Genomic DNA, 25225 nt, shown 5'->3' with positions numbered 1-25225 from the left:
TTTCTCCATATGTTATGCATTTAGCAAGCTACTTTGGTTTTCCCGAGCCCAGACGGAAATTCAACTCATGAGTTTAAATTTATTCACAGGTGTCATTATTTTCAGCCTAAATGGCTGCAGTGAGAAAACCATGTAGCTCCCATTAGATCAGGATTTCCCAAACTGTGGGGTGTGGCCCCCACTGGGGTCGCAGAATGAAATTTTGGGGGTGTGAGCTTTGAGCCCACAATGGCAGCCATAGAGCTCATTCTAAGCTTTGACAGCTGCAGGGCCCCTTTAAATGTTTGGGTTTTTTCTGTCAGTGGCCATGGTTTAATCATTTGTTCTCTGAGGCCCGATTGCTGCTGGAAGCACAATCTGTAAAAAGCTGGTTCTTTGCTTTTTAGAGCAAACCCAGCAGTTTTAAAGGCCCCCCCCCACCGCCAACCCCCAACACCCCACCCACCAGCCCCACCCCACCCCACCCTGTCCCGGTCAACCACCCACCATTCCCTCCCTGCTCAACAATTCATTGACCACCACCCCTACGCCCCCCTCTCCCCCCAAACCCCCAACCCAATTTTAACTCTGAGGCTACTCTGGGGCATTAAAAAGGGTCACACTGGGAGAATGTTTGGGTAGCACTGCATTAGACCATGTGCCATTCCTTAACAAAGAGGCAGGCATGTGACACAGTTTCATGAATGGCACATTTTGAATCTTGATTCATTCAAGTTGATTAATTCTTCCCATTCGTATTTAAAAAGAACATTCGGCGGAAGGCCTGCCTTGGGGCTCTGGCACTGTGTCCCCTCATACCCCCATGCCAACCTATGTCCCTGTATCCATCACCCATGTCCCCCTCATACCCCCATGCCAACCTATGTCCCTGTATCCATCACCCATGCCCCCCTCATACCCCCACACCAACCTATGTCCCTGTATCCATCCCCCATGGCCCCCATACCCTCCATGCCAACCTATGCACCTTTACGACCCCAATGACTACCTCACACCCTCCATGTCAACCTTTGCCCCTCTATCCACACTCCCATGGCCCTTTAGAGCCCCTGTGCTGACTTAGTGCCAAATTATGCTAACCCTTGCACCCCATCCACCACTCATACACTGCCCATTTACCCACCATACCAACTCACCCAGTAAAGGTAAGAAAGCAGAATATGTTAATAGCAGAACAAGGGTCAGCATTCTGTGAAAGAACAACACAGAACAAGGGACAGGTGGCCCATTTGATTGGAGGGGTGGGGGAAGGCAGTGGTTGGGGTAAAAGGATAAAATCTGCTTTCTTACCTTTATGCCACTATCAGCATTTTCTTTAGTTTTCACCAGTACCATTAACACTCCCTTTATCTTCTATCTATGATATCTTTGCCAATCTCTCCTTAGCCCCCCACCTATCACTGACTTTCTATCCTGCTTCACCAGCTCCACCCCCTCTTAAACGGTATAAATTCCATCACTTCTCTTTAGCTCTGAAGAGTCATACAGACTCGAAACGTTACCTTTGTTTCTCTCTCCACAAATGCTGTTACACCTGCTGAGTTTTTCCAGCATCTTCTGTTTTAATTTCAGGTTTCACGCTTCTAGGCTATGAAAATCTGACTTTAGTGGAGGCAGCTGATGATTTAAATGGCCAGTTGCCTTCATGAAACAAATGAACAATCCACTCCATTCCCTGGGAAGTGCCATTTTCAGGGGCGGGACTTATGATTTTCAGATACTTCCGCCATTTTCGCCACAGTGGACAGGCTCTCTTTCATAGTGAAAATCCAGGCCAAAGTGTTTGTGATGTTTTTCACCAGTACAAAACATTGCACCGGGGCCACCACCCCTGCTGCCCATATAAACCTCTCCAGGATGAATTAATCGTCATTGGGAGATTCTGCTAATTAACCTTTTGCTGAACTTCAGAATGCAATAAAAAAATTAAACTGGTTCTTTTGGACACAGGGACACTAACTAGCATGTTTTAAAAGATTTTGGATGTGCTTTTTACAAATTTACTGGTTCTGTATATTTTCTACACGTCATTTTCAGTCACTTAAAATAAAAACAGAAAATACTGCAAGTACCCAGGAGGTCTGGCAGCATCTGTGGAGAAGGAAAGAGTCAACATTCCAGGTCAGTGACCTTTTATTCAGTAATTTAAAATGGATTACACAGAGCTGATGGATTGACACTGCAATTAAATATGCTTATTTTTCACGATGAACCAATTTTCAGCTTTATTAACCAAACTGCGCCAGGCTACCACTCACCAACTGCACCCAAAATGGAATCTCTACTCCAGGGTGGCTGCAGCTTTACTGAAAGTCCACCTTACCTTCTTTAACTGTGTTATCTCCATGGCTGTTAGAGTGATCAGGTATGTCACTCAGCAAGGTGTGATGGGAATGGGAATGCCTAGCACTCATGCTTTCCATTTCTGTTGCTGTATCTGAACTCCCTCGTCGGGTGAATTTTCCTGTGAACGCAGAAGATTTTTTTTGAAAAATGCATCCTCTAGGAAAGACTTAAATGCCAGTGAAAACAAAAATAAAGCACATACAAAACGATAAACCAGAAGGTTAACATTGGGTTCAATATTGTGATTTGACATTTGGTGAAATAGTTAACATTACACTATGAGTAGATTATTACTTGGACATTTAACGACTCTGTAATAAATTAATTAGTTTGCCATTAAGTTATTTTTAAACAAGTTATTGCCTTTGGTAAATTAGCAGACTGTAGGGGTGCGGGGGCAGTGGGGGGGGGGGGAACAGACACCAAGCACATCACAAACATTTCCCAAGAGACAAGAAAGGGAAGTTGAAGCATTTTTATTAATTGGTGTTTTTATGTGCCACCTGATGTTGGCTCAGTATTGATATGGTGAAAAGTCTGAGGGCAAATTGTTCTGTGTCAACAAATGATGAACAGCATAATGGAGAGGAAATAACTTAAATGGAGATAACTGGCAAAAAGCTGGTAAGGCAAGTAAAATATCTGAATTCTTCAAGCAAGAACCAGGCCACATGCAATAAGTAGAGAGGGGACAGGAGGAGCTAAAATAGAATGGTATAGAGAGAATGGCACAATGACATAAGAATAGAATGGCAGTTAAAAATTAAAAGTTAATAAAAAAGAATCGCAAAATCTTCTACCAGCATGTAAATAGTAATAAGCAGGTAGCAAGAACCAGGTGGACCAAATGGAATTTTGGCCTGTATTGCTAAGGGGTTGGAGTTTAAAAATAGGGAAGTCTTGTTACAATTGTACAGGGTGTTGGTGAGGCCGCAGCTGGTGCATTGTGTGCAATTTTGGTCCCGTGTTTAAGAAAGGGTATACTGGCATTGGAGATAGTTCAAAAGAAATTCACTAGGCTGATTCTAGGGATGAAAAGGTTGACTTATCAAGAACGGCTAAACAGTTTAGGCCTTTATTCATTAGAGTTTAGAAGAATGAGGAGTGACCTGACTGAAACATATAAGATTCTGAGTGGGCTGAACAGGGTAGATGTTGAGAAGATGTTTCCACTAGTGGGGGGGAATCTCAAACTAGGGGAATTGGTTACAGAATAAGGGGACACATCGAAAACTGACATGTGAAGGAATTTCTTCTCTCAGAGGGTAGTGAATGTCTGAAATTCTCTACCCCAGAGATTTGTGGAGGGTAGACCACCGAAAGTACCTATAGAGGAGGTAGATAGATTTTTGAAATATCGGGGAGTTGAGGGCTATGAGGAGTTGGCACAAAAGAGGAGTTGCGACCTGGGGTAGATCAGCCATGATCTTATTGAATGGTTCTGCAGGCTTGAGGGGCCAAATGGCTTACTCCTGCTCCTACTTCTTATGTTCACCCGGTATCTGGAAACGACAACAGAAAACTCAGCACTATCAACACTGCAAAGTCCCCCTTATTAGCTTCTGGGGACAAGTGCCAAAATTGGGAGAGCTGTCTCACAGACTGGTTATGCAACAGCCTGACGCAGTCAGCCTCACGGAATTGTACCTTACAGATAAGGTCCCAGACAACACCATCACCATCCTTGGGTATCCCCTGTCCCAAAAGCAGGACAGACCCAACAGAGGTGGTGGCACAGTGGTATACAGTCAGGAGGCAGTTGCCCTGGGAGTCCACAATATTGACTCCAGGCCCCATGAAGTCTTATGGCATCTGGTCAAACATGAGCATAGAAACCTCCTGATTATCACGTACCGCCCTCCCACAGCTGATGAAGCAATACTTCTCTATGTTGAACACCACTTGGAGGAAACACTGAGGGTGGCAAGGGCACAGAATGCACTCTGGTTAATGTCTGTACCAAGAGTGGCTCTGTAGCATCACTACTGACTGAGCTGGCCAAGTCCTAAAGGACATAGCTGCTGGACTGGGTCTGCGGCAGGTGGTGAGGGAACCAACAAGAGGGAAAAACATACTTGATCTCATCCTCACCAACCTGCCTGCCGCAGATGCATCTGTCCAGGACAGTATCGATAGGAGTAACTACCCCACAATCCTTGCGGAGGCCAAGTCCCGCCTTCACATTGAGGATGGCCCCCATCATGTTGTGTGGCACTACCACCATGCTAAATGGGACTGATTTTGAACAGATCTAGCAACTCAAGACTGGGCATCCATGAGGCGCTGTGGGCCATCAGCAGCAGCAGCAGAATTGTACTCGAACACAATCTATAATCTCATGGCCTGGCATATCCCCCACTCTACCATTACCATCAATCCAGTGGATCAACCCTGGTTCAATGAAGAGTGCAGGAGGGCATGCCAGGAACGACACTAGGCATCCTTAGAAATGAGGTGTCAACCTGGTAAAGCTATAACACAGGATGATTGTGTGCCAGGCAGCATAAGCAGCAATTGATAGACAGAGCTAAGCAATCCCACAACCAACGGATCAGATCTAAGCTCTGCAGTCCTGCCACATCCATTCGTGAATGGTGGTGGACAACTAAACAACTCACTGGAGGAGGAGGCTTCACAAATATCCCCATCCTTATTGATGGAGGAGCCCAGCACAGCAGTGCAAAAGATAAGGCTGAAGTCTTAGCAATAATCTTCAGCAAGAAGTGCCGAGTGGATGATCCACGTTGGCCTCCTCCAGAGGTCCCCAGCATCACAGGTGCCAGTGTTCAGCCAATTCAATTCACTCCACGAGATATCAAATAACGGCTGAAGGCATTAGATAGTGCAAAGGCTTTGGGCTCTGACAATATTCTGGCAATAGTACTGAAGACACTGCTCCAGAACTTGCCATGCCCCTAGTCATGCTGTTCCAGTGCAGCTACAACACTGGCATCTACCCGGCTATGTGGAAAATTGCCCAAGTATGTCCTGTACACAAAAAGCAAGACAAGTCCAACCCGGCCAGTTGCTGCCCCATCAGTCTACTCTCGATCATCAGTAAAGTAATGGAAGGGGTCATCAACAGTCCTATCAAGCGGCACTTGCTTAGCAATAACTTGCACACTGATGCCCAGTTTGGGTTCCGCCAGGGCCACTCAGCTCCTGACCTCATTACAGCCTTGGTTCAAACATGAACAAAAGAGCTGAACTCCCAAGGAGAGGTAAGAGTGACTGCCCTTAACATCAAGGCCACATTTGATCGAGTGTGACATCAAGGAGCCCTAGCAAAACTGGAATCAATGGGAATTGAGGGAAAACTCTCCACTGGTTGGAGTCATGCCTAGCACAAAGGATGTGGTTGTTGGAGTTCAGTCATCTCAACTCCAGGACATCACTGCAGGAGTTCCTCAGGGAAGTGTCCTCGGCCCAACCATCTTCAGCTGCTTCATCAATGACTTTCCTTCCATCATAAGGTCAGAAGTGGGGATGTTCACTGATGATTGCACCATGTTCAGCACCATTCGCAATTCCTCATATACTGAAGCAGTCCATTTCCAAGTGCAGTAAGGCCTGGACAATACGCAGGCTTGGGCTGACAATGAGCAAATAACACTAACACCACACAAGTGTCAGGACCATCTCCAACAAGAGAGAATCTAACCATCACCCCTCAATGTTCAATGGCATTACCATCACTGTATCTCCCACTATCAACATACTGAGGGTTACCATTGACCAGAAACTGAACTGGACTGGCCACATAAATGCAGTGGCTATAACAGCAGGTCAGAGGCTAGGATACTTGTGATGAGTAACTCACCTCCTGGTTCCCCAAAGTCTGTTCACCATCTACAAGACACAAGTCAGGAGTGTGATAGAAGACTCCACACTTGCCTGGATGAGTGCAGCTCCAACAACAATCAAGAAGCTTGACACTGTCCAGGACAAAGCAGCCTACTTGATTGGCACCACATCCACAAACATTCACTCCCTCCACACCGACACACAGGAGCAGCAGTGCGTACCATCTATAAGATGCACTACAGGAATTCACCAAGGCTCCTTGGACAGCATCTTCCAAACCCATGACCCCTACCAACTTGAAAGACAAGGGCAGCAGATAGATGAGAACACCACCATTGGAAGTTCCCCACCAAGTCACTCACTATCCTGACTTGAAAAAATATCGCCATTCCTTCACTGTCGCTGGGTCAAAATCCTGGAACTCCCTCCTAAACCACATGGACTGCAGCAGTTCAAGAAGGCAGCTCACCATCACCTTCTCATGGGCAACTAGGGATGGCAATAAATGCTGGCCCAGCCAACAATGTCCATGTCCCGTGAATTAATTTTTAAAAAAAGAGACAGAGTGGAGCCTATTAGAGACGAAGGGAGTGACATATGCTTAAGTGAACAGGGCAAGGCTGGAACGCTTAATTAATATTTTTCATTAGTGATAATATTAAGGAGGAGGATTCTGACAAAATAGTGGTAGAATCGGAGAGGTAGCGGTCATGGTTTGTGTGAAAATTGATTGTCAGGACGTGCTGGAAAGGCTTGGTGATGTTTCGAGTGGATAAGTTGCCTAATCCAGATGGCTTGCACCCCAGGTTGCTAAGGGAAGTGGGGTGCAGATAGCAGAAGGGTTTGCCATAATCTTACAATCTTCCCTGGATATGGGGAGGTGCCAGAGGATTGGAGAGTAGCAAATGTAACATCCTTGTTCAAGAAAGGCTGTAAGGACAAGCTTAGTAAATACAGACTGGTTAGCTTAACATCAGTGCCGAGTAAGGTTTTAGAAACGATAATCAGTGAGAAAATTAAAAGGCATTTGAGGAGGTTTGGGTGAATTAAGGAAATCAGCACAGATTTGTAAAAGGGAAATCATGCTTAACATAATTTTTTGATGAAGTAACAAAGAAGGTTGATAAAAGGAATGCATTAGATGTCTATTATGGATTTTAAGAAATCATTTGACAAAGTACCACATAAAAGGCTGATTAACAAAATTGAGGGTGATGGAATGTCAATTCCAGCTTGACTAAACAAAATGGCTTAAGGACAGAAAATATCGAATCATGATAAACAACTGTTTTTCAGACTGGGGGATGGTAGTCAGTGGTGTTCCCCAAGGGTACACATATGTAAGTATATATAATTATATAGGACTTGGATATTGGAATACACAGGAAAATTTCAAAATTTGCCAATTATACAAAACTTAAGAGACATGGAAAATGTCAGGATAATACCAATCAACTGCAACAGGACTTAAATAGGCTATCAAAATAGAGAGACAAGTGGTAGATGGAATTTAATTTGCCTTTTGGCAGAAGGGATATGGAGAGTGCAGGGACAAAGGGACCCAGGGGGATTCATGTGCATAGATCTTTGAAGGTGGCAGGACAGATTGAGAAAATAGCATATGGGATCTTAGGTTTCATAAGTGGAGATATTGAGTACAAAAGCATAGTGATTGTGCTAAACCTTTACAAAGCTCTGGTTAGGTCACAATTAGAGAATTGCACACATTTGTGGTCACCATACTTTAGGGAGGATGTGAAGGTCCTTGAGAGGACACAGAGGAGAGTGACCAAAATGGTTCCAGGGATTGGAGAATTTAGCTACAAAGTTAGGTTGGAGAAGATCAGGTTATAAAATAAGTGCAGCTGAGGAAATTGAGTGCAGACTTGGAGTTTGATGAGTGGGGGAGTTTAAAGTGTTCATTTTGTTCTTAAATTTGTTCTTAAAATGTAATCTAGTCTGTAATTAGCAGTAACTGGAAAGTACTGTGTAAGCAGGCCAAGTTCTTTATTTCTTGCAGTTTAGACAGGGTAAACTCACTCTCAGCTGTGGGAGCTGAGTAGTTAATGAGCTAACTGGTTGAATCTGGTTACTGTAGCCCCAGTTTAGTTTACTATAAATTCAGGGTTTTTTAGTATTGCCAAGGCAAACAGAGTGCAGACTTGGAGTTTGGTGAATGGGAGAACTTGGAGAAGGAGGTGTGCATTTCCTTTTTCTATCCTTCTCACCCTGTAGGAATTGATTCTTGCTCTACTACAGGGAAAGGAGCTAGCTGTTTGGTAACTATCTGGTGAGTGAGTAAGTTCTATTCTATCTCTAAGTTTAAAATAGCACACAAATTGGTGGAAAATTAACAATAGATATAAAAAAGCAACATAAATAATGATTAATATAATTAAGTAATTATTTAAAACACATTAAGGATGGCAGGACAGGTGATGTATCAAGGCTGCAGCATGTGGGGTATCTCCTGGATAACATTGTGATCCAAGGCAAACAAGTCTGCAGTAAGTGTTTGCGACTTGAGGAACTTCAGCTCAGAGTCACTGAGCTGGAGGCTGAGCTGCAGATTCTGCAACACATCAGGGAGGTGGAAAGTTACCTGCATCCGTTGTAGCTAGAGGCAGTCACACCACTTAAGATAGGGTCTTCTGATTTGGTGAGTGGTCAGGGACAGGAGAATGTGACTTTGAGTGACCCAGGTTAAGAGGACCCAGAGAGCAGGAGTGTAGGAGAGTGAGCCTCTGCAATTGTCCAATAGGTTGGAGGTTCCCTCAGTTTATTTGGATGACAGTGGGGGTTGCAAGGTGGACAAGCAAACTGACCATGGCACTGTGGTACAGGGAGCTGTTCAAGTGGGGGGAGCAAAAAGGAATGCAGTGGCAGTAGGGGATAGTATAGTGAGGGGGATTGACACTGTTCTCTGCAGCAAAGAGTGAGAGAGTCCAAATGACTGTGTTGTCTGCCTGGTGTCAGGGTTTGGGACATCTGCTCAGGGCTGGAGAGGAATTTGCAGTGGGAGAGGCAGGATCTGGTAGTTGTGGTCCAACAATATAGGTAGAACTAGGAAAGAGGCCACGCATAGAGAGTCTGAGGAGCTAGGCACCAAATTGAAAAGCAGAACTTCAAAGGTTATAATCTCTGGATTATTACCTGAGCTGCATGCAAATTGGCATAGGGTACATAAAATTAGAGAGATGAATATGCAGCTGAAAGACTGGTGTGGGAGAAGTGGATTCCAGTTTCTGGGGCACTGGCACCAGTACTGGAGAAAGTGGGGACTTTACCGTTGGGACAATCTACACCTGAGCTGGACTGGGACCAGTATTCTTGAGAACCTCATAACTAGGGAAGTAGAGAGAGTTTCAAACTAAATAGTGCAGGCAAGGGATCAAATGTGGAAAGATGTGATATATCAAAGAGTAAAGACAAGGTAAAAGAGGAAAACAGTAATATGGAAAATAAGGGTGGGAGAATGGCAGGAAGGGACAGAGAAAAAAACCCAAGAATACACAAAGAATCAATACTAGATATTACCAAGATAACAAAAAGACTAAACTAAAGGCTCTAGATCTGAATGTGTGTAGCACTTGTAACAAAATAAACGAATTGATAGTGTACATTGAAGTAAATAAATATGATCTGATAGCCATTAAGAAGATCTGGCTGTAGAATGACAAGGATTGGGTGCTGAATACTGATGGCTATTTGACATTCAAGAAGAATAAGAAGCTAGGTAAAGGTGGAGGGGTAGCACTGTTAATCAAGGATAGCGTTTGTGCAATAGTTAGAGATGACCTTGGTTCAGGAGATCAGAATGTAGAATTGGTTTGGGTTGATATGAGGAATAGTAGGGGAAAGGAATTACTAGTGGGAGTGGTCTACCTGCCCCTTAATAGTAACCACAATGTAGGACAAAGTATACAAGAAAAAATATTGGGTGTTTGTGATAAAGGGATGGCAATAACCATGGGTAACTTTAATCTACATATAGACTAGAAAAATCAGATTGGCAGTAGTAGGCTGGATGAGGAGTTCATAGAATGCCTTTGAGATAATTTCTTAGTGCAGTACATTCTGGAACCAACCAAAGAGCAGGCACTTCTCTTCAAGAAATGCCTACCTTGAAGAAGTACTGCTCCTCTCTCTGACAGGATTTCCGTATCTCTCTTTTGCCTTGCTCACTTTCATTGCTATCCATTTCTCTCCTGGTATTTGACAAGGTGTTCACTAAAACCTGCTTTCACAGCCATATTTCCTTTCTCAGTGACTGTCACCGTCTCTGACATACCCCACGTGGATTTCAACTGAAATTCCATCCCTCATGTTTCGAACCCTCCCAGGATTACAGGTATCTCTGGGACATAAAACGTTTCTTGAACTGCTGTTCCCATCGCATTCTGAGAACCACATTCAGTGCCATGCGCCACCATATGCACACACTCGACCTCTCCCTCTAGCAGCACCGCCGCACCTTTTGCAAAGCTGCGTGTGCCCCAGTTACATTTTATTCTTCGTCTCATCCGACGCCTCAACAAGAAACTTTTTCTCTTTCTCTCAAGTGCTAAGGAATGCAAGCTCCAACAACTCATCAACACCAACACCCATCTAGGACCCTCCACCCCTGCCTGTCCCTCTGTCCCAACCCCATCTTCCAATCCCAGCCCCGGCCGTGTATGCACTATACCCCCTGACCTTCCCCTCTCCGACGCTGAACGTTCAGTGCTCAGCAAAGGACTTAGTTTCATACCCTTATGCCCTCATCTCAATGAATTTCGGGCTCAGCACGATGCTGAACTCTTCTTCCACCGTCTTCGTCTCCATGCTCACTTCTTTGGGCAGGCGTCCTCTCCCCGTTCAATGGATCCTTTTACACACCTCCAATATTCTCCCTCCACTTGGACCCCTCCCTCTGGATTCTTACCTTCTCTTCATCTTTTCATTGAGAACTGTCGGCGTGACATTAGTCGTCTCAATTTTTCTGCTCCTCTCACCCATTCTAATCTGTCTCTCTCTGCACTTCCTGCACGCCGTTCTCTCAGGTCCAAACCCAACATTGTCATCAAACCCACTGACAAGGGTGGTACTGTTGTCTGGCGCACTGACCTCTACCTCGCGGAGGCTGAGCGTCAACTCGCAGACACTTCCTCCTACCTCTCCCTGGACCATGACCCCACCACTGAACATCAAGCCATTGTTTCCAGGACTGTCACTGACCTCATCTCCTTTGGAGATCTTCCTCCCACAGCTTCCAACCTGATAGTCGCCCAACCTCTGATGACTCGCTTCTACCTCCTACCCAAAATCCACAAACAGGACTGCCCCGGCAGACCGATTGTGTCACCCTGTTCCTGCTCCACGGAACTGATTTCTCGTTATCTTGACTGCCTTCTCTCTCCCCTTGTCCAGTCCCTTCCCACCTACATCCATGATTCTTCTGACACCTTACGTCACATCAGCAATTTCCAGTTCCCTGGCCCCAACCGCTTCCTCTTCACCATGGACATCCAATCCCTCTACACCTCCATCCCCCACCAGGATGGTCTAGGGGCCCTTAGCTTCTTCCTTGAACAGAGGCCCGAACAATCCCCATCCACCACTACTCTCCTCCGTCTGGTGGAACTTGTTCTCACACTGAACAATTTCTCCTTTAACTCCTCTCACTTCCTCCAAATAAAAGGTGTGGCAATGGGTACCCACATGGGCCCCAGCTATGCCTGTCTCTTTATGGGGTATGTGGAACATTCCGTGTCCCAGTCCTACTCCGGCCCCCTTCCACAACTCTTTCTCCGGTACATCGATGATTACTTCGGTGCTGCTTCACGCTCTCGTCTGGGCCTGGAAAAATTTATTAATTTTGCTTCCAATCTCCACCCCTCCATCATTTTCACGTGGTCCATTTGTGACACTTCACTTCCCTTCCCTTCCTTGACCTCTCTGTCTCAATTTCTGGTGATAGACTGTCCACCAATATCCATTACAAGCCTACCGACTCCCACAGCTACCTCAACTACAGCTCCTCACACCCCGCTTCCTGTAAGGACTCCATCCCATTCTCTCAGTTCCTTTGCCTCCGTCGCATCTGTTCTGATGATGCTACCTTCAAAAACAGTTCCTCTGACATGTCCTCCTTCTTCCTTAACCGAGGTTTTCCACCCACGGTTGTTGACAGGGCCCTCAACCGTGTCCGGCCCATCTCCCGCGCATCTGCCCTCACGCCTTCTCCTCCCTCCCAGAAACATGATAGGGTCCCCCTTGTCCTCACTTATCACCCCACCAGCCTCCGCATTCAAAGGATCATCCTCCGCCATTTCCGCCAATTCCAGCATGATGCCGCCACATCTTCCCTTCACCCCCCCCCGGCGGCATTCTGTAGGGATCGTTCCCTCCGGGACACCCTCGTCCACTCCTCCATCACCCCCTACTCCTCAACCCCCACCTATGGCACCTCCCCACGCAAACGCAAAAGATGCAACACCTGCCCCTTCACTTCCTCTCTCATCGTCCAAGGGCCCAAACACTCCTTTCAAGTGAAGCCGCCTATCACCTGCATTTCCCCCAACTTAGTCTACTGCATTTGTTGCTCCCAATGCGGTTTCCTCTACATTGGAGACACCAAACGCAAACTGGGCGACCGCTTTGCAGAACACCTGCGGTCTGTCTGCAAGAATGACCCAAACCACCCTGTCGCTTGCCATTTTAACACTCCACCCAGCTCTCTTGCCTACATGTCTGTCCTTGGCTTGCTGCATTGTTCCAGTGAAGCTCAACGCAAACTGGAGGAACAGCATCTCATCTTCCGACTAGGCACTTTACAGCCTTCTGGACTGAATATTGAATTCAACAACTTTAGGTCTTGAACTCCTTCCTCCATCCCCACCCCCTTTGCGTTTCTTCCCCCTCCCTTTTGTTTTTTCCAATAATTTATATAGATTTTTCTATTCCCACATATTTCCATTATTTTAACATTCATACCTTTTATGCCCTGTTAGTCTTATTCGACCCCACCCCCCAATAGAGCTGTACCTTGTATGTCCCGCCATCCATTCTTAATTAGCACATTCGTTTAGATAATATCACCACCTTCAATGCCTGTGTTCTTTTGCCTGTGACAGCTTTTGATTAGCTGCTCCTATCACTGCTTGCTTGTCCCTACAACCACACCACCACCCCCCCAACCCCAAAAACCTTAAACCAGCTTATATTTCACCCCTCTCCTAATTTTACTCAGTTCTGTTGAAGGGTCATGAGGACTCGAAACGTCAACTTTTTTCTTCTCCGCCGATGCTGCCAGACCTGCTAGGATTTTCCAGGTAATTGTTTTTGCTTTGCTATTAGAGAGCAGGTTATATTAGACTTGGTATTGTGTACTGTGACAGGATTAATTAATGGCCTCTGAGTAAAGGCACCCCCTAGGTAGCAGCAACCACAGTATGACTGAATTTTACATTTAGTTTGAAAGGGAGAAAAGTGGGTCTAAGACTAGTATCTTAAACTTAAATAAGGGCAACTATATGGGCATGAAAGCTCAGCAAGCTGAAGTGAACTGGCATACCAGGCTAAGGGATAGATCAATAGAAAAGCAGTGGCAGATGTTCAAGGGGATATTTCAGAATAATCAGAATAAGTATATTCCTACTATAAAGAAAAATTCTAAAGGGAGGACCCACCATCCATGGTTAACTAAAGAAGTTGGGGAAAGCATCAAACTTAAAGAAAAAGCATTTAACTGCACAAAGATGATTGGAAAAGGGGAACCTTTTGTGGATGAAATGAACAAATATTTTGCTCCTGTCTTCACTCTAGAGGAAATAAAAATATCCTGCAGCTGTAAATTGCGAGGTGGAGGGGAGAGAGGAACTTGGTGAAATTACAATCAATAGGGAAGCAGTACTGAGCAAACCGATGGAACTACCGGCTGACAAGTCTCTGGGTCCAGATGGACTTCATCCTAGGGTCTAAAAAGAGGTAGCTAATGTGGTCGCAGATACATTGTGTTAATTTTCCAGAATTCCCTAGTTTCTGGAAGGGTTCCATCAGACTGGAAAGTAGCAAATATAATCCCTCTATGCAAGAAGGAAGGGAAACAGGAAACTATAGGCCAGTTAGCTTGATGTCTGTCATGGGGAATGTGTTAGAATTGATCATTAAAGAAGTTATAGCTGGGCACTTAGAAAAACACAAGGTAATCGGGAAGAATGAGCATAGTTTTGTGAAGGGGAATTCATGTTTTACCAGTTTATTGGAATTCTTAAAAGGAGTAATGTGCTCTGGATAGTGAGGAGCCTGTAGATGTGCTGTACTTAAATTTCCAGAAAGCATTTGATAAGATGCCACGTAGAACGTTATTGAGGAAAATAAAAGCTCACAGTGTAGTGGGTAATATATTAGCTTGAATAGAAAATTGGCTGCCTGGAAGGAAACGGAAAGTCTGCATGAACGGGTCTTTTGTCTGATTGACAGGGTGTGACAAGTGGAAACCTGTAGGATCTGTGCAGGGGACTCAACTTTTTACAATTTAGTTCAATGACTCAGATGAGGAGAGCGAAGACATGGTAGCTAAATTTGCAGATGACACAAAGATAGATAGGAAAGTATGTTGTGAAGAGGGCAATAAGGAGTTTGCAGGTGGATATAGATATATTCGGCAGGATTTTCCGTGCCCACCGGCATCGGATGTGTTCAGAGGCATGAGCGGACAATATAGCAGGATCTATTTCATGACAGCATGAAGCCAGATTGCAATCGTCCCCTCAGTCTGCCAATGGCAGGCCATGTTTCCCGCCATCGGACATGGGGAACCACATTGTAATACATTTGCATATCATTATTAGGCCAGCCTGTCAGAATCATCCACCCTGCTGGATTGTTCATACACGTCAGCAGGAAAGCACGCTGACGTGTTTCACAACAGCACATACGTGACGTGCACTTGGCAGACTGCACTTTGAGGGGAACTTGGAGGTGAGTACACAGCAATAATGTGCAGCACTCACCAGGGCCGCCTGTTGGACTTCAAGCTTGAGGAGCATTGTGTGTGTGTGTGTGTGGGTGGGGGGGAGCGTTTAAAGGCAGCCCTGTCGTTGAGGCGACTTGTGGGGGGGGGGGGGGGAGTGCGGGGAGAGGATGTGCAGGGGCTGCCTTGTGGTTGAGGCAACTTGTGGGGGAGGGGCGAGGGCAGACCTGTCATTGAATATAGTGCACAAACATTTGGGGTGGGGAAGGGTGGGCATGGAATGAAGTTGAAACCTCTGCAGCTGAGACAGTTCAGGTGCAGCCACATTGGTATGATTGGATAAAAGCAAAATACTGCAGATGCTGGAAATCTGAAACAAAAACAAAAGTACCTGGAAAAACTCAGCAGGTCTGACAGCATCTGCGGAGAGGAATACAGTTAACCTTTCGACTCCGTATGACCCTTCATCAGAACTAAGGAAATATAGAAATGAGGTGAAATATATGCTGGTTGAGGGGAGGTGGGACAGGTAGAGCTGGATAGAGGGCCAGTGATAGGTGGAGGCAAAGAAGAGATTGCCAAAGATGTCAGAGACAAAAGGACAAAGAGGTGTTGACGGTGGTGATATCAGCTGAGGAATGTGCTAATGGTGACATTAAGGGTAGAAAGCAGGATGAGCAAGTGACCAGATGGCTCTAGTGGGGGTGGAGTGGGGGGAAGGGATCGAAATAGGCTAAAAGCTGGAGATAAAACAATGGATGGAAATACATTTAAAAATAAAGGAAATAGGTGGGAAAAGAAAAATATATTAAAAAGAAAATGATAAATTATTGGAGAAAGGGTGTGGAGATAGAGAAGGGAATTCATGATCTGAAGTTGGTGAACTCAATGTTAAGTCTGGAAGGCTGTAAAGTGCCTAATCGGAAGATGTGGTGCTGTTCCTCCAGTTTGTGTTGAGCTTCACTGGAACAATACAGCAGGCCAAGTACAGACATGTGGACATGAGAGCAGGGTGGAGTGTTGAAATGGCAAGCGACAGGGAGGTCTGGGTAATGCTTGCAGACAGACCGAAAGTGTTCCGCAAAGCGGTCACCCAGTCTGCGTTTGGTTTCAATGTAGAGGAGACCACATTGGGAGCAGCGAATGCAGTACACTAAATTGATGGAAGTGCAAGTGAAATGCTGCTTCACCTGAAAGGAGTGTTTGGGCCCTAGGACAGTAGGAGGGGGGAAGTAAAGGGGCAGGTGTTGGACCTTCTGCGGTTGCATGGGAAGGTGTCGTGGGAGGGGCTTGAGGTGTAGGGGGTGATGGAGGAGTGGACCAGGGTGTCCCAGAGGGAATGCTCCCTGTGGAATACCGCCAAGGGGGTGAAGGGAAGATGTGTTTGGTGGTGACATCATGCTGGAATTAGCGGAAATGGCGGAGAATGATCCTTTGAATGCGGAGGCTGGTGGGGTGATAAGTGAGGACAAGGGGTTCCCTATCATGGTTCGGGGAGGGAGAGGAAGGTGAGGGCGGATGTGTGGGAGATGGGCCGGACACAGCTGAGGGCCCTGTCAACCACCGTGGGTGGAAAACCTTGGTGAAAGAAGACATGTCAGAAACAACTGTTTTGGAAATTGGCAATATCGGAACAGATGCGATGTAAGAGAAAGAACTGAGAGAATGGGATGGAGTCCTTACAGGAAGCAGGGTGTGAGGAGCTGTAGTCAAGGTAGCTGTGGGAGTTGATGATAGGCTTGTAATGTATATTGTTGGACAGTCTATCAGCACAAATTGAGACAGAGGTCAAGGAAGTGGAGGGAAGTGTCAATGATGGACCATGTGAAAATGATGGAGAGGTGGAAATGAAAATGATTGGAGTCGAGTTTATCTGCCCAATCAAGCAACGCAGAGGCATCAAAGTGCCACCAAGTGCTCCTAAGCATTCCACTCCCCTCCCACTCCGGCACAGACTGGAATGTCATAAGCATTTTAGTGGACTGCAGAACAATTGGACGATGGCAAACTTTGTACAATCTCCTTGCTAAATCTGGCCATGGAGCAGCCACTGCTGGAGGTGCTCTCAGCCCCCTGCAATGTCATCATCCTGTTTTGGATCAGTCTCCCCCATGGTTCAAGCTAACAGTGTAGCCTTGCAGTGCGTGTTAGGAGAATGCCTGTGCCACAGGCAGAGAGCACTGTATGCAGTCCAATGGGCAAAGCTGCCGCCAATGGAATGGGTGGACTGGGGTGGTGGTGGGTGGAGTTTTGGGCAGCCATGCAGCGCACTAATCTCTGGCTATCCAAGTGGTGGCCAGCATTCTCTCCAGGAAGCATTAAGGGGCCTTCACATTTAACCAGGACAGGTTCTTAGTACACCCATGCTAACTATATGTCTCTCTTCCATCATGCAGGACGAGTACATTAAGATCATGCAGCCAGGTTAACTAGCTGTTTGCCTGATGGCCTACAGAGAGCAGATGGAGGAGAGAGCAACTGAGACTCCGGGCTACACAGAGGCAGGAGCAGCAATCTCTGGAAGAAGGGGCGGCTGGCACACCTGCACACGCTGCCGAAGAGCCACAGTGTGTCATCACTGGTCAGCACCTAGCGACAGCCAGGGTCTACTGACGCTGTCTTTCATTGCTGCAGACGACCGAGAGCTAGTGTTGAAGAAGGCTGCGCATGTCTTGAGAACTGGTCAGTCACATCTGCCAGCTGCTGCAGGATTTGGCATCACTGGGACTAGAAGGGATCCACTGCCAATTGCCATGAAAGTGACCATGGCGCTTAATTTCCATCCCAGTGGCACCTTTCAGGGCTCCACAGGTGACCCCTGTGGGATATCACAAACCTCCACCACAAATGCATCCATGAGATCATGGGTGCCATCTTCTCAAGGGCACACAACTTTGTGCATTTTGTTCGGGACCAGGAGAGCCATGATGCGATTGGATTTGCCCAGATCTTGGGTTTCCCACAGGTGCAGGGTGTGGCTGCACTCACGTTGCGCTCAGGTCTCCGTGTCAACACGTGATGAACTACATCAACTGCAAGGCGTTCCACTCGCTGAAGATGCTGCCAGTGTGAGACTGCCAGAAACGCATCCTGCAGGTCTGCGCTTGTTTTCCAGGGAGTGTGCACAACTACTATATCCTCAGTGGTCCACAGATTCCTAGAGTCTTCCAGGTGCCACAGAAGCTGCAGGGATGGCTTCTCAGGGACAAAGGCCACCTGCAGAGGATGTGGCTGACAACATCAGTGTGATGGCCTCAGATTGCAGCACAGCGACGGCACAAAGAGGCTAATGCTGCATCTCAACTTGGTGGACCAGACCATCGGGTCTGAAGATGAGGTTCTGGTACCTGGACCAGTCTGGTGGAGCCTTACATTATAATCCACAGAGGGTGCCATTGTCATTGTCTGCTGCGGCCTTTACAGCCTGGAGCTGCAACAGGGAGAGGAGCTGGCTGAGGAGATGGAGGAGCTGGAAATCTCCTCCAATGAGGAGGATGGGGATGAGGGCGAGGAGTTCCTCGAAGGTGATGTTTATGGGATGAGGCTATTGCATTGGCTAGACAAGGCAGGTGCGCTAGGGAGGCAGTCACAGCTGCTAGATTTGTGGAGAATGATGATGACATGCAGTTAGGTGATCCCATATATCCTCACATTGCATCTGTGAATATTTGAGTTCAGTCTGGCTTGTAGCAACGTGCATACCCTCTGTGATAATGCTCCTGTCATGGAGGTGCAGAGGAGGCCCTAATAGTCGCTTGACTGCAGGAGGATGATATCGACATGCAGTGAGGGCACTCCATAGATCTTCACATAGCCTCTGAGAATGTCTGGCTGATGGCAACTCGCTTGCGCTCTGTGATCAGGGTCATATCATAGAAATGTAGCCATGAAACTTTATAAGCATCTGATCCTTTTTTCGAGTCAGCACCTGACCACTTTAGGAGCACAGCATCACTGGTCACAGATGGGGGCCAGCCCCACCTTTAAAAGTGCTGAGAGCATACCGAGAATGACGGAATTCTGTGACGTCTACCCACTATTTTCTGGCAGCAATGTCAAGCACCATCAAGGTGCCATCAAGGCATCACTAATGTGTCCAGTGAGTGTGAGGCCTGACTATCACTTTGGTCTGAAGGCTGCACAAAGCACAGGGAAGAATCTCTGGACTGAGACAGCTGCCTTTATCTTGTGCAGAAAGATTTCACATCTGAGTGACAAGAACACTGCTCATCAGAACAAGGATCCATAGGCAGGGAGACATTCTTGGGAGTTTAACAATAGTAAGCAGTATGTACAAGTGATTAGAACCCATGCACCGACTGTGCAACTAATTCTTAACTTTCTTAACCTTGCCTTGATGCTCCCCGGACATCCACAGCAGAGGTGGAGGCTGCCTGCAATGCGTTATGGTGACCTTGGCAGGTGTCCTCTGGAAGGCCAAGACTTGGCGGGACCCGCCCTGCCATCAGGGCCCTGAAATGTGACAATGGCACCCTCCTTGGCCTGTGGAGCTGGAGCTGCTGAGGTCACAAGAAGAAGGGATTTGGATGGGCCCGACACTCCCAGAGTGACCTGAATGGATAGCCCCAGGGTGTGCACCTGCTGATCCCCCTCCCTGTGGGTGCTCAAGGGGCCCCAGGCTGACTCCTTGAGAAGGGGTGGCTTGAGTAAGATGGAGCTGCCTGGCACCCCTCTCGTGTACACTGTTGGAGTCCAGCTATCAGTTGAGCCTGCGTGGCAGTCCAGGACCAAGTCGTAGACCAAGGTCTACCAGTGTTAGCTCAATGCATTGGCATGTCAGCACTCACCCTGAGTGAAGGCGGACAGATTCCTCCATTGTGCTTCACAATCTGACTAGTGCAGCGGACATCCCTTCCTGATGTTCCCGAGCTCACCTTTGCAGTCCAGCAACTGTGACATGACCGAGCCCAGAGGCTCCTGACATGACTCGTACTCAGCAGATTTCTGGCCTCCAGCAGTCCTCTGAGTGCCGGACACCTGGGAAGTCCCTGCCTGCACCTGCTACAGATCAGAAAGTGCGGTGTGCTCACCAGATTGTGATCCTGAGGCAATTGTAAAGCCACATCCCATCGAGGTGTATTTCTGTGCACTGGTGGAGGATGTGGGTGAGCGCTGTGCTGTGACGGGACTTCAAGGAGGGTGCCTCCAGATTCTTCTTCAGTGATTTCCTCGGGACTTGATTGGAGACCCTGGGTGGTGGACTCCTTCGACTGTTTCCCAAATGTGCTTGCGAAAGCAAGGGGAGATAATTAGTGCATGGCAGTGGCCTGTGAAACGGGTCACACCACTCACAATAGGGTTGTCTGATGGATGTTTCATTGCGGGATCCTCATTTGGGCGAGCACCACCGACTTCACCGTCGCACAGGAACAGTCCTGATCATCACTGGCCAGCTGGAAGGTTCTGTTTCAAGTCTGCGAGGACCTTGATTTCAGGCATTCCTCCACCCGTGTGCAACCTCTCCCTCTTGTGGTGTGCCAGCTTGTCCTGCATGAATAGAGATGGAAAGGGTATAAGCAGGATGCCTGCCAGGCCAGATAAGTATGTCTGGCATGTGTGGGTGGTGAGTGGTCCCATGGATAGGATGAGGACAATGACGGTGAGTATGAGAGGGTGAATGGTGATGTCTCTTGAACTGGCAGTGAGTGAGATCCCTGTGGATGTGTGATGGACTTGAGAGTGAGTTGAGAGTGATAAGAAGAGTGACTTACCCTGGTGGAATGGAGGGGATCATTCATCCTCTTGTGGCACTGTTTGGCTGCCTTCTTTTGAAGGGCATTGTCGCTGACCACTGCTGCCACTGCCTCCCAAGCCTGGTTGGTCATGCCACTGCCATCCTGTGGCCAGAGGGGGAGTAGGGGACATCCTGACGGGACTACACTGCATCCAAAAGTGGCACATTGCTAAACCTGGGTGTTGCAGTCTTTTTGTCTTTCATGGACATCTTCCCTGCAGCAGTCATGTGCTGGAAGCACAGAGGTGTCACACGCTGGACTTTAAATATGGCCCCTGGTGTGATAATAGCAGTGAGGTGACGGCGAGCGGACGAATAAGAACCCGCCCACCAAGGAAACGACGTGCTTCCCAGGAATGCATAAATAATGAGGTGGGTTTGGGACAATATGGCGTGAAAACCTGGGATGATTCACCTGTTAAGTGAGCATACAAATATTTAACAGATGGAGTATAATGTGTGAAAATGTGAAGTTGTTCACTTCGGCAGGAAGAATAAAAAAGCAACGCAGTACTTAAATGGAGGGTGACTGCAGAATTCCGAGATACAGAGAGATCTAAGTGTTTTCATGCATGAGTCACAAAAAGTTAGCATGCAGGAATAGCAAGTAAGCAAGAAGGTTAATGGAATGCTATCCTTTATTATGTGAGGAATTGAACATAAAGGATGTTATGCTTCATTTATGCAGGGCATTAGTGAGACCACATCTCAAATACTGTGTGTCGTTTTGGTCTCCTTATTTAAGGAGGGATGTAAATACGTTGGAGGCAGTTCAAAGGAGGTTTACCAGAATGATACCTGGAGTGAGTGGACTATCTTAGGAGGATAGGTTGGACAGGCTGGGCTTGCTCCCATTGGAGTTTAGAAGAGTGAGGGGTGACTTGATTGAAGTATATAAAATCCCGAATGGTCTGGACAAGGACGTGGAAAGCATGTTTCCTCTTGCGGGTGAGTTCAGAACTATTTTAAAATCAGTGATTGCCACTATAGGATGGAGATAAGTAGAATTTTTTTCTCTGAGGGTTGTGCGACTTTGAAACTCCCTGTCTCAGAAGGCAGTGGAAGCCAGCTCATTGAATATTGTTAGGCAAGGGAATCAAAGGTTATTGTGGGTAAATGGGAATATAGAACTCGAAAAACAAACAAATCAGCCATGATCTTATTGAATAGCAGTTCAGGCTCGAGGTCAGGCCTACTCCTGCTCATACGTTGTAGGTTTGTAACTTTTTTTTATTCGTCCACGGGATGTGGGCGTTGCTGATTGGGCCAGCATTTAATGCTTGGTCAGAGGGCATTTTAAGAGTCAACCACATTGCTGTGGGTCTGGAGTCCCCAAAGACTGTCCACCATCTACAAGGCACAAATCAGGGGTGTGATGGAATTCTCTCCACTTGCCTGGATGAGTGCAGCTCCAACAACAATCAAGAAGCTCAACACCATGCAGGACAAAGCAGCCTGCTTGATTGGCACCCCTTCCACAAACAGGTTCAGTCAGTGACGCCCACATACCCTAAATAAATTTTAAAAATGGGTTATAGCCACCGTTGAAGATGTGGAGAGTAGGATCTCAAAGGAATTAAATTAAATTTCCTCCGTCTTGAATAAATGAGAATTGTTTCCTGCGTTAGTGAATGGAAAAATTTCACGCAGGAACTTTAATTCTTGAGCTGCAATTATTTCACAGTACAAAGGAGCATCCGGTGGAAATATCGTGGGTAGATTTTAATCTGTACCACATAAACGGCAATTACAATGCAGGGCGGAAAAACAGTTGGGGAAATAAATGATGTAAACGATGAGCTGTGAAGGGTCGACTGGTCTTTAATTGGCCTTGGCATGTGAGTTTTCGTATAAGGCTACAGGAGCAGCACAGCGAAGAGCAACATTAACTCGCATACATTACATGTGTACTCAATGCTTCGGCCACTTCCTTACCGGTACGCTGTGCCAGCACATCCTTACTTTCACCTCTGGCTGACATAAAAATTAAGGATAGTGAGAGGTCATGTACCGACTTGTTGCTCATGGCCTAATCTCTTTCCCACCGGAATCTCACCCTAGATGCCCAAATTGGGGACGGAGCCCCCCTCTGCAACGCGAATTGGCTGGAATTCCTGCTAGTCAACCACTAATTGGCCAGCGATGCTTGATTCAAACTGCTGAAATGGCGGGAGCAGAAGCGTGCACTTTCCATTCCACCTCCCTTGCCCCGCTAGAAACCATAAAATCTAGTCCTGTGACTGTATTGATTTATGTATTGACTGTAATCATTTAAAAAAAAATGTTTTACAGAGGAAACTGAAATGCAAAAGAACTAGACACGTGACAGTTACGTTAAGCAACTACATTTACTATTTTTGGCTCACCCAGTATTGTAGCTTGCCATCCCCCTCGCTCTAAACCACGCCTTTCTTCTCCAGTTCCAGAAAAGCTCCCAAATGAAAATGTACTTCGTGTTGGTGATACATCTAAATGATCCTCATGAAGAAGAAATGGCATTCCCATGCGTCGCTGCCTCTTTTTACCCGGGTGATGGAACGGGATTGAGCCTTTGCGTTCACGCTCTTCTTTGCGACTCTTGAACTTGTACACCAGTAAGGTCATCAATTTTATTATTCAATAATACGTTTGACATAGGTCACAAACTCATTTTTCGCATTAACATTTAGGCTGCAGTAGCTTGATTTCTGAGTGTATGATTACTTTAACACATGCATTAACTAATTTATTCACGTTAGTTAAAGTAACTATGATAAGGAAATCTTATGGAATAAGGAAGGTTTATGTCTTCATGAACAAATATTAAACCAATAAAAAATCGCAATACTCCAGTAATTTAAATTAATACTGATTTGACGTAGCTATTGCCGCTCAGCATCATTTCTTATGTATTGATGGTCCTGTTCTGAAGAGTGTAACAAAGTATAGGAACATAAAGAGTAAATACCAATGATATGTGTGAATGGAAATAAGTAGTATTGCTTTTAAAATGCATTTTTGTCTGGCCTAATAAATATTTACAAAATATTTCTTCACCTTTTTGAAGATGTTCATTCCTAAATCAGTAGAAAGGTCTGGAACTGCCTGTCGTCTCAGGTTCGTCACGGACACCTTGGAAAAAGTTTCAGAACTAACGGATTTTTCCTCTTCGTTGCATTTCATCGTAAGATCCTTGCAAAAACAGTATAAACAAAGAATGAGTCAAACATTTTCACGAAAATACTTTTTAAAAATCTCTTTACTTATTCATGTGTGTGGGCAAAATTGGTCACTGCAAAGTGAGCAACTGTGAATCAGCAGCCAATTTTACCCCTCACCCAATTTTCTTTTCCACTAATTTTATACAACATTCAGTGAGGCAAAGCAAATGAAGAAATTACAATGCACACCAACACCAAAATGCAAGGCCAACTGAATATGTCACTAGCCAAACAGTTTGTGTCACACAAACCTTTTCTCCAAATCCTACAGCATGATATTACATCTTGATATTACATCACAATTCAGTTAGATTTAGCATTACCATGGAAAAGGACAGAGATAAGACAGGAGTAAAAGTCTTGAACTGGGGGAAGGCAAATTTTGCAGAAATGAGAAGGGACTTGGCTGAGGTGGACTGGACAGCACTGCTGGAAGATAAAACAGTGGAAAACCATGGGAAGCACTAAAAAGCGAGATCCTAATTGTACAAAGTAGACATGTCTCCTACAAAAATAAGAGTGGTACTGCGAAATCTAGGACTCCCTGGTTGTCTAGAGGAATACAGGGGAAAATCAAACAGATAAAGAAAGCATACGATAGGCACAAAGAACTAAGCACTGCAGATAGCCTAGATGAATATAGGGAGTGCAGGGACGAAGTAAAAAAGGAAATAAGGAATTCAAAGAGAGGGCATGAAAAAAGATTAGCAACTAAAGTGAAAGATAACCCAAAGATGTTTTACCAATACGTTAATGCTAAAAGGTTAGTTAAGGAAAAAGTGGGACCTATCAGAGATGAAGATGGAAACTTGTGTGTAGATGCAGAGGCTGTAGGAAGGGTTTTAGATGAATATTTTGTCTCTGTATTTACAAAGGAAAGGGAGGATGTACATAGAGTAGTCCAGGAGGAACACTGCAAGATATTGGACCAGATAGTTATAAAGAGAGATGAAGTACTCAAAAGGGTTGAAAGCTTTGAAAGTTGATAAGTCACCAGGGCCAGATGGATTGTTTCCGAGACTGCTGAAGTAAGTCAGGGAGGAGGAAGATTTTCCAATCTTCACTAGATACAGGGGAAGTACCGGAGGACTGGAGAAATGTAAACGTAGTTCCATTGTTTAAAAAGGAATCAAAGGAAATGCCAAACAATTATAGGCCAGTTAG

At 46.0% G+C, this 25225-nt stretch overlaps 1 protein-coding gene across 1 annotated transcript in view; it reads right to left on the bottom strand.

Moving 5' to 3' along the window:
* Positions 1-25225, bottom strand: part of LOC121284720 (protein unc-80 homolog) — a 542332-nt gene that overhangs the window by 406433 nt on the left and 110674 nt on the right. The window contains exons 9-11 of the mRNA XM_041200272.1: positions 23898-24032; positions 23228-23444; positions 2324-2464 (exon numbers count right to left, since the gene is read on the bottom strand). Coding sequence (XP_041056206.1) covers positions 2324-2464; positions 23228-23444; positions 23898-24032 — 493 coding nt within the window. The remainder of the gene's footprint in view (positions 1-2323; positions 2465-23227; positions 23445-23897; positions 24033-25225) is intronic.

This window comes from Carcharodon carcharias, chromosome 12 (assembly GCF_017639515.1).
Source record: "Carcharodon carcharias isolate sCarCar2 chromosome 12, sCarCar2.pri, whole genome shotgun sequence".
NCBI lineage: Eukaryota > Metazoa > Chordata > Chondrichthyes > Lamniformes > Lamnidae > Carcharodon > Carcharodon carcharias.
Note: the sequence above shows the minus strand (reverse complement) of the source record. Positions and strands in the feature narration are given on the sequence as shown.